This window comes from Apodemus sylvaticus, chromosome 18, assembly GCF_947179515.1.
Source record: "Apodemus sylvaticus chromosome 18, mApoSyl1.1, whole genome shotgun sequence".
In the NCBI taxonomy this organism is placed as follows: Eukaryota; Metazoa; Chordata; class Mammalia; order Rodentia; family Muridae; genus Apodemus; species Apodemus sylvaticus.
In genome coordinates this window covers 8,331,317-8,346,002 of record NC_067489.1, presented here as the reverse complement: position 1 = coordinate 8,346,002, position 14,686 = coordinate 8,331,317, and the positions used below count along the sequence as shown (strand labels likewise).

The 14,686-nt window shown below is 51.2% G+C and overlaps 1 protein-coding gene across 1 annotated transcript in view; it reads left to right on the top strand.

The window, feature by feature from the left end:
• The window catches only part of Tubgcp3 (tubulin gamma complex associated protein 3), a 64,655-nt gene that overhangs the window by 10,889 nt on the left and 39,080 nt on the right, over nucleotides 1-14,686 (top strand). Inside the window, exons 3-9 of the mRNA XM_052162059.1 lie at nucleotides 1,632-1,699; nucleotides 4,642-4,719; nucleotides 5,315-5,526; nucleotides 6,862-7,034; nucleotides 9,107-9,225; nucleotides 9,720-9,845; nucleotides 14,334-14,402. Coding sequence (XP_052018019.1) covers nucleotides 1,632-1,699; nucleotides 4,642-4,719; nucleotides 5,315-5,526; nucleotides 6,862-7,034; nucleotides 9,107-9,225; nucleotides 9,720-9,845; nucleotides 14,334-14,402 — 845 coding nt within the window. The remainder of the gene's footprint in view (nucleotides 1-1,631; nucleotides 1,700-4,641; nucleotides 4,720-5,314; nucleotides 5,527-6,861; nucleotides 7,035-9,106; nucleotides 9,226-9,719; nucleotides 9,846-14,333; nucleotides 14,403-14,686) is intronic.

Sequence of the window (14,686 nt, the reverse complement as noted above, 5' to 3'; positions counted from 1 at the left end):
CTGTGGATGTTATCTGTCAGAGCTTAACAGAGTCAGGGAGTGGAGCCTGTGGCCCCACAATGATTGGATCTAGTGCCTTTACCCATTGAGGACTTGAGCAGTGTGACTCTAAGGACCCAGCACTGGAATGGTGGCCTGCCGTGGTCCTCTTTGTCAGTTGCTTTACTGTGTGGTTTTAAGTTACCCATAGTCAACTATGGTTGGAAAGCAGTGGTGGGAAAATACATCCCAGAAACAGATGATGCACAGACTGTCAAGGCCTACCATCCCAAGGAATGCATGTGTTGAATGAAGTCTCATACCACCCCCTGCTTCCTGCCCGGCTGAGGAGCCATCTCTGCTCAGCACGCCCTGCTCTGTGTGCTGCCACGTTGTCCCGTGAGTCATGCTGCTCCCTTCTCAGACACCAGAGCCGGGGCTGTTTTCAGTGCAGTCCGCTTCTCATGGCCAGGCTGCTTCAGACTGCTGTCCTCCCACCTCCCCTCCCCAGAAGCTAGGAATGTGCGCCTGTGGGCTGCCTTGGCGTTCTTAGGGCCCCAAGGCAGAAGGACACTGACCCCTGTAAATCAGGTGTGCTAAAGCAGATCAGAGTGATTCCTGCAACTGAAAGATCGGGGTTTGGTACTGGTGGAGGTTACAGGCACCCCCACCCCTGGCTCTTAGGTCCTATCTCACTAGTTAAATAAGTAAAAAAATAACAGTGAGTATTTAGCCTGTTAAATACTGAAGCTTACTTTCCTTTTGTGCCTGTCAAGTTTTTCATGGAAGGGTGAATTCTTTTCATGAGCTCCAGGTTGCTTATACTCTAGATTACTACCAAGAACCCTGACTGGTGTCATAGAAACATAATTTCCTTTGTCAATTTGATTTCATGGCCTCCTGGTGAGCTTATTGCCAGTGTGTGGCACAATGAAGTCATTACTGTAGAGTTTCAAGGAAGACACATAATAATCAAGAATGATAAATGAACAATAAAATAATATTGAAAATAAAATTAATAATGATATTAATGGATGGACATTTAGTTTGAAACAGTGATTATTTTATACTGAAGCGAGATGGAATACTTCTGCACATCTTGGCAAGAATGTTGGAATATGACTTTGTTGGGGGTGGGTGGACAAGGTCTCATCCCTGTGTAGCCTTGGCTAGTCAGTAAAGCCGGCCTTGAGCTTACAAAGATCCACTTGCCTCTGCCTTCTGAGTGCTAGGGTTAAAGCCACACCTGGCTAGAATGTGGCTTTTTAAGTCAGATAAACTGTCATGTTTACTGATCATGTGAATTTATAATTTTCTAGATAACGTCACTCTCCATCCCTCTCTCCAGGTCCCTGTATTTTCAGTTAGTTAGTAGGGTCGAAGGGAGTTTGCCTCACTGTGGATCTGTATGTAGTCAGTCCTCTCTCCATCCCAGCCCCAGAGTCTCCATGTTTTACATATGTCAGAGAAGCAAGGCAAGCTGACCAAACCAATATTGCTAAAAGTCTCCTCGTACTGTTCTTTGCATTCTTGGGCTCAGGATTCTTTCCAGCACGCCCCAGTTTGTTAGCGTAGGTGCAGTGACTTTCCTAACCCTGAGCTGTGGTGTGTGCAACTAATAGACTTAATTAATTCCTTTTCTAAACTTTCAGTTATTCGACAAAGGAGAGAAGCGGACGCCACACTGTTTTCAGAGCTCCACAGAAAGCTTCATTCGCAGGTACAGTGAGGTCTTCTGAGAGTCCGGGAGTGGAGAGTGGCTCTAGGATGCTTGGAGACCCCTGGTGCTGTCCCTGCGATTGCTGTCCCCGCGATTGCTGTCCCCGCAATTGCTGTCCCCGCGATTGCTGTCCCTGTGACTGTTGATGGCTTTTAGGTGTAGACAGGCTTTCGCCTGAGAGGTTCAGTATTAAAGTGTTAGCTGGACTTCCTGTTAAGCTTCTGATGTGTGTCCTGTTGCATAGGAATTGGACCCTCCAGTTTGTATTGACATTACCGTGGGTGTCCAGACCTGGCCCTGTCACAGCAGAAGCTCCCCTGGCTGATGCAGTTGTCTCTGAGCTCATTTTATTGCTATCATGATAACTAAAGGGAAATATCTTCCCAAGCTAATATTTTGATAAAGATCTGTCAGCTTCTGTCAGAGATAGTTGTGCCCCAAGGTAGATTTTGTGGTTTCTGACCATAAGCAACTGAGTACACCTAGCACTCTGCCCCCTCCTCAGAAAGAGTAAGGACCCAGACAGTTCATGTTTGCTCAGCAGGTCTTGTCAGCCCAAGGCTGTGGAGACTGAGCCAGAGTTCTCCCAGCCCTCCCCTCTTCGTGCCCTGGAAATGAGCCCGTGCCTGCCAGGAGCTTGCCCCTCACTGCTGCTTCCTCTACTTCCTCACGGGAGGGAGGAGTTCGTCTTCGTCTGGGCAAGTGCTTCAGAAGGAAGGCACGAGAGCTTCCTGTGCAGCCTGTGCCTTCCAGGGGATGGTTTCAAACTGGAGTACCACTTTTGCTTGTCTTCAGTCTCCATACTTGAGTTGGGACCCGGGCATTTACTGTGCTGTAGGTAGGAGCAGCACGGCCTTCTGGGATCCCAGAGATGGCTTTATGCAGTGAAGCCTGTGGTGTCTCTGGCTCCTCCACAGGATGGAGGTGCACTTGGGAAATTGAAATGTAAGAAGTTTGTTTCCTAAAAGTTTGTTTGCAACTCTGGTTATCCCTGTGCTTGCTTGCTTGCCCTTCCCCCCCCCCCTCTTTTGGATAGTCTTTAACTGTTTAACCCAGGCTGTGCAGAAGCTCACCATGTGGCCCAGGTTGGCCTTTCTGCTCCAGTCTCCCCAGTTCTGGGATTACAGGCATAAGCCACGTCAGCTGGCTCCTAAACATTGTTAGAAATGGTGGCCAGCCTCCTACACGAGCCCACAGAACACACCTAGTTGAATTCTTCATTCTGGAAATGAACAATTATTTAACAGTTGGAAACAATGGCCTAATACTAAAGCAGGAAATATGCCCAGATAAATAGCCAGTCTATCTTTCTGATTAAAAAGAAGAAGAAATCCAGCTCTTCAAAGTGCAGGGCTCATGGGTACTCCTTTGTCCTGTTCTCTGTTCAGTGGGGGCTTCTCGTTTGCTGTGTATGCCGTGGGTGCTGTGGGAGGAGGACTCAAGGAGGCCAGGGAGGATCCACTGTGACGTAAGGGGGCCGGTTGAGCTGGGTTCCAGTGTGGCCAATACATGGTTGTCTGGGGATGAAGCCTGTGTGCAGCTGGGGCTGATGAGTTAAGACAAATGCTGGGGAAACCTTGCTATCATACCCCTTCACTTTAGGATGATGCTTTTGTGCACACTGGGCATCCGGTGCGGAATGCCGTGTCTGGATCAAGGCCCTTCTGATAGGAATCTGAGGAGTCTGGTTCTGAGGGCTGGCTGTGGGAGCTCAGCCCTTGGCCCTGCTAGAATGGTTGCCCTTATCCTCTTTGCTCCCCCAGGTTGATTGCTTGACACCATCTGAGCTTCAGCTAGAACTGGCCGTAGTTCCGGGGAGGTAGTGGGGGTGAGGGGGATGGAGGCAGCGGGGTGTGGGGGATGGAGGCGAGGGTGAACTGTGGCTTGATGGTGTCTTCTGTCCTGTCCTGGGGCCCTGGTGAAGCCATCTTGGTTCCTTGGATTGGTAGCTTCCCAGCTGCTGCAGTCTCTTGGTTTCCTGTTCCTATCTATACCTCTTCACCTGGCTGTCAACACCTGTCCCCTGTGGTCACAGCAGTGTGGTGGCACCCTCCTGTATCTCAGAACTGGGGAGACTGAGGTGGGAAGAATGGGGGTTGGGGGAGGGAGGACGTGTGGGGCACACAGGGTCCTCACAAGACACTGACCCTGTGAGGCCTGTCTCCTTTCAGGCTGCTGCGGCCTTCCTTCGTGTCCTCCATCCACTCCATCCCTCTCTGGATGAACAGCCATGTCCTGAGGAGCACAGCAAAGGCTGCCGCCCTTTCCCTAGTGCGGAGCAGCTCCTGCCATTCTGTTTGCAGTGTCTGTCCCAGTTCTAGTCTATAGCTCTGTTCATGGTTTCTGTTCCTCATGGCCGGATTCCTGGAGAATCCTGGGACCCTCTCCAGCTGTGCAAATTGCTGCGTGTCTGTTCTGTTAGAAGCATCTGGGTTCTCACCAGGGTGGAGTTCTTTCCGTTCTTGTCTTCTCTTTCCATAACACTCCTTTCTGCTCCAAGTGGGACGTCGACCAAGAAAACCAGTTCACTTTTACCCCTAGAGACAGGGTTAACAGAACGTAGTCCTGCCTGACCTCGAACTCACAGAGATCTGCTTATCTCTGCCTCCTGAGCACTGGGATTAAAGGTGTGTGCCAGCATGCCCAGCTCAATTCACAGAGTTTTTGGTAATTACTTTTATCATTAGTGTGTTAGGTAAATTTTACTAATCCAAAGAAGGGTAACTTGGGGATTTGTTTCCACGGCAATAAGAACCTGGAGGTGTTGGTCCCGGAGAAGACTGATCGTGTGCAGTCTCCTGAGGGGTGGTGCCCTGCTTGACCCATGAAGTGAGCTCAGATTCAATGTCAACAGGTGAACTTTAAAATGGAAATAAGTGTAGGAGAGAAAATAAAACAAAGTTGATAAATAGCTCTTGTAATACTATTTTTTATCCAAACAGGGAGTTTTGAAAAATAAATGGTCAATCCTCTACCTCTTGCTGAACCTTAGTGAGGATCCTCGCAAGCAAGCCGGCAAGGTGGGTGAGCCAGCAGCCGGGTCATGAGGGAAGGCTAGACCATGGGTCATAGGAAGGAAGATAGTGGGAGACGAGCAGAGGCCCACCAGAGCCTGGCAGCCATGCCGTTTCTTTTTCGACGGCAGCTTCCAGAAGCTGTGTTTCCAAATTACTGTTCTGATGCAGCAGTGTGCAGCCCAAGTTCAAAGGAATTGGGACCATCCATCCGCCTGGAGTCTGCAGTTCCTGAGCTGGGAGCATCTGTCCCGTCATACGTACCACAGGCTTCCTGCTGTGAAGCCCTAACAGGATGGCTCCTCTGCTGTGGGGTCTGGTACAGTCGGACGTGCTGCACACATCTGACCAGCAAGAAGCTGAGGAGCGTGCATGGAGGATTTGTTCCAAGCTCCTTATTACGTAGCAGTGATTGACTTATAAACTTGTTTGTGTTTTATGTTGAAGTCTAGAGAATGCCTGATACTGTCAATTATGCAATTTCAGAAAGTTTCATTGGCTTGTTTGCATAAGTGTGAAATTCAAACCCAGTTGCAGAAATAGCGTAGGAATAGCGCCCTGCAGCTTCCTGCCTGTGTGTTTACACTGCACCTCCTTTCAGGTAACTAGTTGTGCTTCATTATTTGCACAAGCGCTACCAAGAGATGCCCACTCGACGCCTTACTACTACGCCAGGCCTCAGACCCTCCCACTGAACTACCAGGACCGCAGCACGCAGGCGCAGAGCTCCGGCAGCTTGGGCAGCAGCGGCATCAGCAGTATCGGCCTGTGCGGCCTCAGTGGCCCCACGCCTGTGCAGCCTTTCCTTCCCGGGTAATTGAGCTCACACACACACACACACACACACACACACACACACACGCACGCGCGCGCGCACAGGATAGAATCATAAGAACAAGAAGCATCTAGGGGCTTCTGCGCGTCCCACTCATGCTGCTGGGTGTCGGTGGCTCTCAGTGTTAGGTCTGTTCCCAGGGTTTTAGCAAGCTTCTCTAAGAAGTAGCAGGGAGAATCCTCCTTAGGTGTGGTTTTCAGACTCTCGCTCCGTGCTGTGAGCAGAGAGGATGGCTAAGCAGGCAGGGTGAGCTCCTTGCCACTGTCATTCCGGGTGACCACAGTGGGACAGAATTGATGATTTCCAGAGGAGCGTCGATCAGAGAATCAAAAGCGTGATGCCCTCCATATGAGCTTGGTGGAATCACATGTCCCTTCGGGTTCTAAACTAGCACAGATGGTATTGAGGGTGGACCATGTGTACCACACACAGATTGCTCTGTGACGAGCCAGCACTTAAACAACTGACCCAAGGACCATATTTAGCTGAGAGGGTCTCGTCTGTGACCTTAGAATTTAGAGTACTTATTGCCATCTTGAAGAGTTGTACAGACAATTTTGAGCAGAATTAGGCTTTTATGTTTACATTTTTTTCAACTGAATGCTGTTGCTAAGCCTGTATCCACCAAGGGTAGTGTAGGACAGGACTGGTAGTTCTTCTCATACTGAGGGAAGTCCCCCAGAGCACTGTGTGCAGACCCCTAGGATAGCAGGTGCAGGTGAGCGCCTGCAGCTGTTTTGAGTTCTGAGAAGCAGTACTTGTGTTACCGTTGTACTAGGCATAAACATCAGGTCCTTAGATTTTCACAGAGCAACTGTCAGGTATTTTCTGGGTTCCTTTTGCCTTTCATTTTATGTATTAATATATTTTTCAAATGGATTAAACTGCAGTATAGTATGCACACAGGGTGGGGAGGGGGCTGGTGACCACAGATGGACGGGGCCCAGGCCCTATCAGCTCAGGAAATGTTGAATGAGTGATTGCAAGGGTGATCTTGGACTTGAACTAGTGTAGGAGTTCAGGCTGCTTCTGTGTAGGCCTGGGGTGTGCTGTGTGTGGGGGAGAAATCGGAGAGTATGGACATTGGCTGAGATGTCCAGTTGGGAGTTGGTCTGAAAACTGGGTTGGTGTCCAGGGACAGTGCAGGGGACCGGGAACCGACTGTTATGGGCACACGTGGTTCTGGAGAGTCCTGTATTAGATTTATAAAGTAATGTAGTTAGGGTAATAACATAAGGAAAATTCCTAAGAATGTTTTTTGTCTCTGGTCTTCTTATTTGAAGCCACAAATGTTTCTTTCTTACTTTCTCTAGACAGTCTCATCAAGTTCCTGGAGTGGGTGATGGCCTGCGACAGCAGTTGGGGCCTCGTCTGGCGTGGACTCTGACCGGAAATCAGCTTTCTTCACAAACCCCTACCTCCAAGGGTCTCCCAAATGCTCTTTCTCGAAACCTGACAAGGTCAAGGAGAGAAGGGGATCCGGGTGGTAAGATGTGTTTTGTCATTTAGAAGCCAACACCTCATCTGTAGCAATTCCTTGGTGTTCACGGGATGAAATCCGGGGTCCCTGCTGTGGCCAGGCACCTTGTGAGTTGGCCGCTGGTGTCTGGCTAGCCTGGTCCCTCTCTGCCTCCTTGTCCTGTTCCCTCCCCATCTCAGTCTGTTGTCCCTTGGGGAAGCTACATGGATCGTCAGGAAGGTCACTTGTGTCCAGTCCAACCTCTGTGGAGGGTGGTGTCCATCTGTTTGTGGTGCTAGTATTAGCACAGTACTGTGCACTCTGTGAGGGAAACTCATTGACAGTTCCTGTGCTGTGAGGTGAAGGCCTTAGTAAGGGATTGACAGTTGTGTTAGATTGCCAGGGAGTTGGGAGTGTCTTCCGTGGGTGTGCCTCATGCGGCAGTGTTTGTGGGTTACCAGTACTGAGTTGCTAGTTCTTAGAAGTGGGCTCTGCATTTGGCTCATGGTCTGCCGCTCCTGAGGCTGTGGCTGCTGCTTCCTCTCCTTAGGGCAGCCAAGGGGCCAGTGCCATTTGTAGCCCAAGGGATATGAACGCCTTTGTCCATGCAGCTGTCCCCACGGACAGCCTTCTCAACCACGCTATCCTGCCATGTGTAAGGGTGGGTACTCAGGGCCAGGCGTGTGTGTGTGGAGCAAGCCAGAGCTCTGTCCTCAGCCTTCACAGCCGTGCCCTCCATCTAGCCGGAGGGGACAGATGAGAAGGCCGGCCGGGCGGGCAGTGGGCTGAGTGGGAACAACAGCAGCATGGCTGCTTTAATCCCGGGTACTTGATAGAGGCATCTTTTCAGCCGTTCCAGTCTACCTGCTGCTTGTAAGAGATATATTTGGAGCAGAGAATTACACAAAGTAAGCGGGTGGATGATGTATGCTTGTGAAACCAACCACAGGGTAGGGGGTGGGGGTGGGGCACAGCCTCTGTAGAAGATGGAGGTAGGCCTTTGGAATAGGGGAGGCCTCCTCTTGAGGAAGGCTCGGTGAGTCTGGCGTGAGTGCTGGAGCAGTACATCCCGCCCACACCAGGATGGACAGGGGAAAGAAGCCGAGGAGCCCTGTGTTGGCTAGTTTCATGTGTCAACTTGACACAGGATGGAGTTATCACAGAGAAATGAGCTTCAGGTGAGGAAATGCCTCCATGAGATCCAACTGTGGGGCATTTTCTCAGTTAGTGATCAAGTGGGGAGGGCCCCTTGTGGGTGGTGCCATCCCTGGGCTGGTACTCTTGGGTTCTATAAGAGAGCAAGCTGAGCAAGCCAGGGGAAGCAAGCCAATAAGGAACATCCCTCCATGGCCTCTGCATCAGCTCCTGCTTCCTGATCTGCTTGAGTTCTAGTGCTGATTTCCTTTGGTGATGAACAGCAATGCAGAAGTGTAAGCTGAGTAAACCCTTTCCTCCCCAACTTGAAACTTGGTCATGATGTTTGTGCAGGAATAGAAACCCTGACTAAGACAAGCCCCATTAGCGGGAACGGGTGGGATGCCATGTGGGTTGGAGGGACATTGTGGCCTTCCTCTGCACAGCGGGAAGAGGAGCCTGAGCTGCCCTCTGCCATGCTGTGAGTGCTGACTCCTCCTGACCGGCTCTGGCTTCCCTCAGCAGCCTGGGTTCTAGGTGTTCTGCTTCCTTGCCCTCAGTTTTGCCTAACAACTTAAGTTTATTGTGATATTTGTTCAGAAGAACTGGGGAAGCTGGTGTCTTTTCTGAGCTATAAACTCTGTTTCTTGTGGTGTTAGGAGGATTCTGTTCCTGTTCTCACCACGTAGTAAGCTGGAATTACAGAACTCCCTCTGATTCACTTATATTGTTATCTGTCTGATGGTCACAGGGCAGCTTGTCCTCAGAGACCTTCAGGGGGACCCTGTAGGAGCACCGCCCCCTCAGGAAACCACGCCTTTCTGTCTGGCATTTCCTTTGCTTCCTGAGCTCACTTTCCGAGTTGATCTGTATGGTCTGGGAGCACGTGTGTAACATGCAGTCATCAGTCCTGCGACTCAGTTCACGTGGAGAGCGCCCTCACTGTCTTACACCTCATGTTGCAGGCACATTGGAAGTCACTGAAGCAGCCCTCGTGAGAGACATTCTCTACGTGTTCCAGGGCATCGATGGCAAAAACATCAAACTGAGCAATGCTGAGAACTGTTACAAAGTGGAGGCGAAGGTATGCTACCAGAACTGCTGTGGCGCCAGCGAGAGAGTCCAGGCCCAGGGCCTCGCCAGCGCCATGCCTGGGGCTGGGCACACTTGGCACCAAACAAGTTGGTAGCCTGACTTGACTTGTTGCCCTGGCCGTTTGTGGCGGATGTGATCTGTCACGGTCCCTCTGCAGTAGTGCCTTCTTGACGCAGTCTTCCTACAGACCTGCTCCTGTGAGTGTCTGCCCTGCTCTCAGCTCTTCTCAGCGAGACAGAGGTCATCCCGTCCCCCAGTCCTTGGCGGGCACGCCCCAGAGTGCTCCTGCACAGAGCGGCAGTGGGAGCCTGGAGCCTGGAGCCGTAGCTCCCTGCCGCTGTGCTCTCGGCCTCGGTGGCGTGCTAGTGACGTAGCTGACTTTGGTGTTCATGTTTAATATCGGCATATTAGGACAAGTGGCCGGGGCCAGTGAGGAGGACAGCTGTTCACTTGGAGGGTTGACTATCTGTGCTCACTTTTTAGGCAAACTTAAATAAGTCTTTGAGGGACACGGCAGTCCGGCTTGCTGAGTTGGGATGGCTGCATAATAAGATCAGAAAGTATGCTGACCAGAGGAGCCTGGACCGCTCGTTTGGACTCGTAGGTCAGGTATGTTCGTTCATCTTCATTAGTCTCCTTCAGGGCTGAGTGTGACGTCACTGTCAGGCTCTTCTTGAGCAAAGTGTCAGGTAGGGCCCACTGGGAGTGTGCGGGCTCTGCGGACTGCTGGGGTAGTGGCAGAGGGACGTTCTTCAAGGCCAGAGGACAGAGCCTGAGAGAGGGAGGGACTTTGAAGTGGCAGGGCTTGGGCCTGCCCTGTAGCCCTCACTGCTGCCTCTGGGTAAGGAAAGGTCCCAGGGTATAACCAGATCTTCAGGTGCCCCACAGTTCTAATGCTACAGATGTGGGAAGGGGGACCTCCTGCTGTCACTGCCAGGGTGTCTACTGTGGGCACAGAGGGACCTCCTGCTGTCACTGCCAGGGTATTTATGGTGGGCACAGAGGGACCTCCTGCTGTCACTGCCAGGGTGTCTACGGTGGGCACAGAGGGACCTCCTGCTGTCACTGCCAGGGTGTCTACGGTGGGTACAGAGGGACCTCCTGCTGTCACTGCCAGGGTGTCTACGGTGGGTACAGAGGGACCTTGTGCTGTGCCATTGCCAGGGTGTCCATGGTGGGCACAGACGGGACCTACTGTAGTGTCACTTGAAACAGGCACCTTTGCCTCCTGACTGCTGGATCTTGAGGAAACAGCAGATATAAAAGTGAGTGTGGGACACTTCCAAAGCCCCAGCCAGCCTCGTGGACAAGTTTACTGGTCCATGCTTTGATCTCAGTTGGATTATTAAGTAGGAATTGCTGCAAACATTATTGACAGAAATTTACTGAGAGGCTCACAGAGACAGCACAGAGAGTTGCTGCAGTGTGCCTGCTGGTGGGGAACATGACACAGGGCAGCATGGCTCGCAACAGGAGTGTGGCAGGGCAGCGTGACTAGTGACCAGGAGTGTGGCAGGGCAGTGTGACTAGTGACCAGGAGTGTGGCAGGGCAGTGTGACTAGTGACCAGGAGTGTGGCAGGGCAGTGTGACTAGTGACCAGGAAGATGGCAGGGCAGTATGGCTGGTGACAGGGGTGTGCCAGGGGCAGCGTGACTAGTGACCAGGAGCACAGCATGGCAGTGTGGCTGGTGGTCACGAATGTGACTTTGAAGTGAGGCTTAATGTTTGATTGCATGCCACCTTGCACAGATTCTGTTCATTCACCATAGTTTTTTTCTATAACAGAAGGTGAAGAGAGACTGTAGTTAGCTCCTGGTCTTGAGTCGAGCAGTTTCCTCTTGGTTCTGTCCAAGGAATTGGCCCGCTGGCCATTGCTGGCCATTGCCATCCTCTGAGGGCTGACATTAAAAGCAGGCCTAGCGGGGCCAGGGCCTTTAGCACAGAGGCAGAATCCATTGCCTTTTCTTGCTTTCCTTGTAGTTGTGTCTAGGAGAACGTGTGAAAGACTGTATGACAGTCTCACTTCTTTCTTGTTGCATGGAAGACATGGCATGGATGTCTTGCTCTTTGACTGACATATGCTTCCACATTTGGCTATTGTGAGCAGTGCTGCAGCGATGACAGTGCAGCTCCCCCAGCACACTGTGTGAACAGTACTGCAGCGATGACAATGCAGCTCCCCTAGCACACTGTGTGAGCAGTACTGCAGCGATGACAGTGCAGCTCCCCCAGCACACTGTGTGAGCAGTGCTGCAGCGATGACAGTGCAGCTCCCCCAGCACACTGTGTGAGCAGTGCTACAGCGATGACAGTGCAGCTCCCCCAGCACACTGTGTGAGCAGTGCTGCAGTGATGACAGTGCAGCTCCCTCAGCACACTGTGTGAGCAGTGCTGCAGCGATGACAGTGCAGCTCCCCCAGCACACTGTGTGAGCAGTGCTGCAGCGATGACAGCGCAGCTCCCCCAGCACACTGTGTGAGCAGTGCTGCAGCGATGACAGTGCAGCTCCCTCAGCACACTGTGTGAGCAGTGCTGCAATGATGACAGTGCAGCTCCCTCAGCACACTGTGAGCAGTGCTACAGTGATGACAGTGCAGCTCCCTCAGCACACTGTGTGAGCAGTGCTGCAGTGATGACAGTGCAGCTCCCTCAGCACACTGTGTGAGCAGTGCTACAGTGATGACAGTGCAGCTCCCTCAGCACACTGTGTGAGCAGTGCTGCAATGATGACAGTGCAGCTCCCTCAGCACACTGTGAGCAGTGCTACAGTGATGACAGTGCAGCTCCCTCAGCACACTGTGTGAGCAGTGCTGCAGTGATGACAGTGCAGCTCCCTCAGCACACTGTGTGAGCAGTGCTACAGTGATGACAGTGCAGCTCCCTCAGCACACTGTGAGCAGTGCTACAGTGATGACAGTGTAGCTTCCCCAGCACACTGTGTGAGCAGTGCTGCAGTGATGACAGTGCAGCTCCCTCAGCACACTGTGTGAGCAGTGCTGCAGTGATGACAGTGCAGCTCCCTCAGCACACTGTGAGCAGTGCTACAGTGATGACAGTGTAGCTTCCCCAGCACACTGTGTGAGCAGTGCTACAGTGATGACAGCGCAGCTCCCTCAGCACACTGTGTGAGCAGTGCTGCAGTGATGACAGTGCAGCTCCCTCAGCACACTGTGTGAGCAGTGCTGCAGCGATGACAGTGCAGCTCCCTCAGCACACTGACAGTGTGCGCAGGGCCCAGGGCTGCAGTGGGGCCTTGGCACTGGAAGTTGTACTGCTTGGGGATCTGAGGAGCCTTGTAGGAGCTGACCCAGTGCTGGCTTAACACAAGTGCTGGTATTAACAAGTTGTCAGATGTGTGTTGTAGATATTTTACCACTGTAAGTAGTGTCGTAAGTGTCTCACCTTCACTTCAGGTGACACTTCAGTACAGGTATTGAAGTCTGTTTTCTTATCTTAGTGACCATAACAGGGTGGTGTTTGTTAATACTGTTAGTACTGCAGAAGCATGAGTTGTAACGCCTGTTAATACTGTTAATATTGCAGAAGCATGAGTTGTAACACCAGCGTTTATCTTAGAGTGCTCTGACACTGGAGGGGTGCAAGTGACTCCTGTACTGAAGCCTTTTCTGTCTCTTGTTCTGCTGCTGGTCAAGGCGATATGGCTGCCCATATTGGACTGCTTGAGTGCTCTTGGGGTGATCTGTATCCCTGCTGGGGTGTCGTCCTTTGTGCCTATTGTCTTGGGTCATTGCTCTGCACATTCTACTGATGCTCAGCAGAACCCTTCTCAGACTCAGCATGGGGTGGGATTGTGCAGAGGGACACTGGCTCCTAGGACAGTTTCCAGCGTTCCTCTGGCAAGCCCAGCTGGCCCAGCTCCCCTCTGGCTGTGGGAGGGGAATGCACTTATGGACCCACCAGTGACTGCAGCTGTGTGGTCTGCAGGTTCGCATTTTCTGCGTCAGGCGGCAGTGTGAGCTCATAATCACTTGGTAAACTGTTTGTACTTTACTTTTTAACCTTGTGTAGGTTGTGGTTCTGCCCTCTTGGAGCTTGGGGTAGTTGTTTTGCACAGGTGATGTTCTTCCTGAACAAATTCCACATTGCTGCCTCTGTGAACATTAGGGAAACTACTAGTTTAGTAAGGATTTCTGTGCCCCTGTGCCAATTATTTCTGTATTTAAAACCTGTCAGAGTATGTGTGTGGTGGTGATGGTGGGAGCTTTGCAAGTGTCGGACTTCCTTGGGAGCCCAGGTCTTCACTCAAAGGTCTTTGTGGTTCCTTAGGTTGGGGCAGTTCATCTTGTAAGTCTGACTTTTAAAGTGTTGCTGTATGTCCTAAGTTAGTGTGTTTTGTGCTCATTTTTATAATTACAAGAGATTAAAATGATCATTTTCTGTTCATTTTTTAACCAGAAGGGTATCTTGTATTTTATGTTCATTTTTAAAGCTAAAAGGGCATTTCGTGCTTCTGTGTGGTAAAATAGGCCCATAATTTATGAGCTTGTGCATTGCACTAAGGTCTGCAGGGAGCCGTGGAGCCTGCATGCTTATTTAATGAGGTCGGGCTTCAGCCTTCTGGTCTGTTTATGGTAGCTCGTGTTGCAGACAGACTTTGGACTGCGTGCTCTGTTTATCACCTCGGGATCATGCAGAAGGGGTCTTATTGCTGGGCTGCAGGCCGACGGGCCCTTCTTTACCACTGTGACAGGGTCTTTAGTCCAGGTTGGAGATGCAGAGCAGGTTTCAGGCTCTGGGTGGGAAAGTAAACCACATCAGGACTGGGGTGGGTAGAAGTTCCCGATGCTTGGAAAGCATTCAAGGAAGTTATTGTAGGTATAAAAACTTCTGAAGGATGCCATGCTGAAGGGTCGTCCTCTGAAGTGACCCACACATCCCCAGTTCTTTTCTGCAAGGTTCAAGCTTCTTGTAATCAAAATAGATGCTACAGTCCAGGATTGCAGTTGCACTGAGCCCCATGGAAGGCGTGTTTGCTCTGCAGAGTGAGGTGTGCGTGCGTGCGTGTGTGTGTGTGTGTGTGTGTGTGTGTGTGTGTGTATGTGTGTTTGCTTTAACCTTGCTCATTCTTCCCACAGAGTTTTTGTGCCGCGTTGCACCAAGAGCTCAAAGAATACTACCGGCTCCTCTCCGTTCTGCACTCCCAGGTAAGGACATCCCCCGTGAGTCCTTCAAGTTTCAAGAATTAGAAAATCAAGAATGTAGAGAGGATTTGTCACTTCATACTTATACAATAGTAATCACTTTGGTAGTACAAGATTTGCTCATTGCACCCCAGAGCCTATTACTTCTTCATTTCAGGGTCCTGCCTACCCTATGAAGGCTACGTGTATGTAGCCTAAGAGTGCCGTAGCTTCACAAAGCCGAGACTGTATTGTTAGCGTAGCTGTGGCCTCGTTCTCGGCTTGTGTGGGGAAGGGGTGTTGGGCTG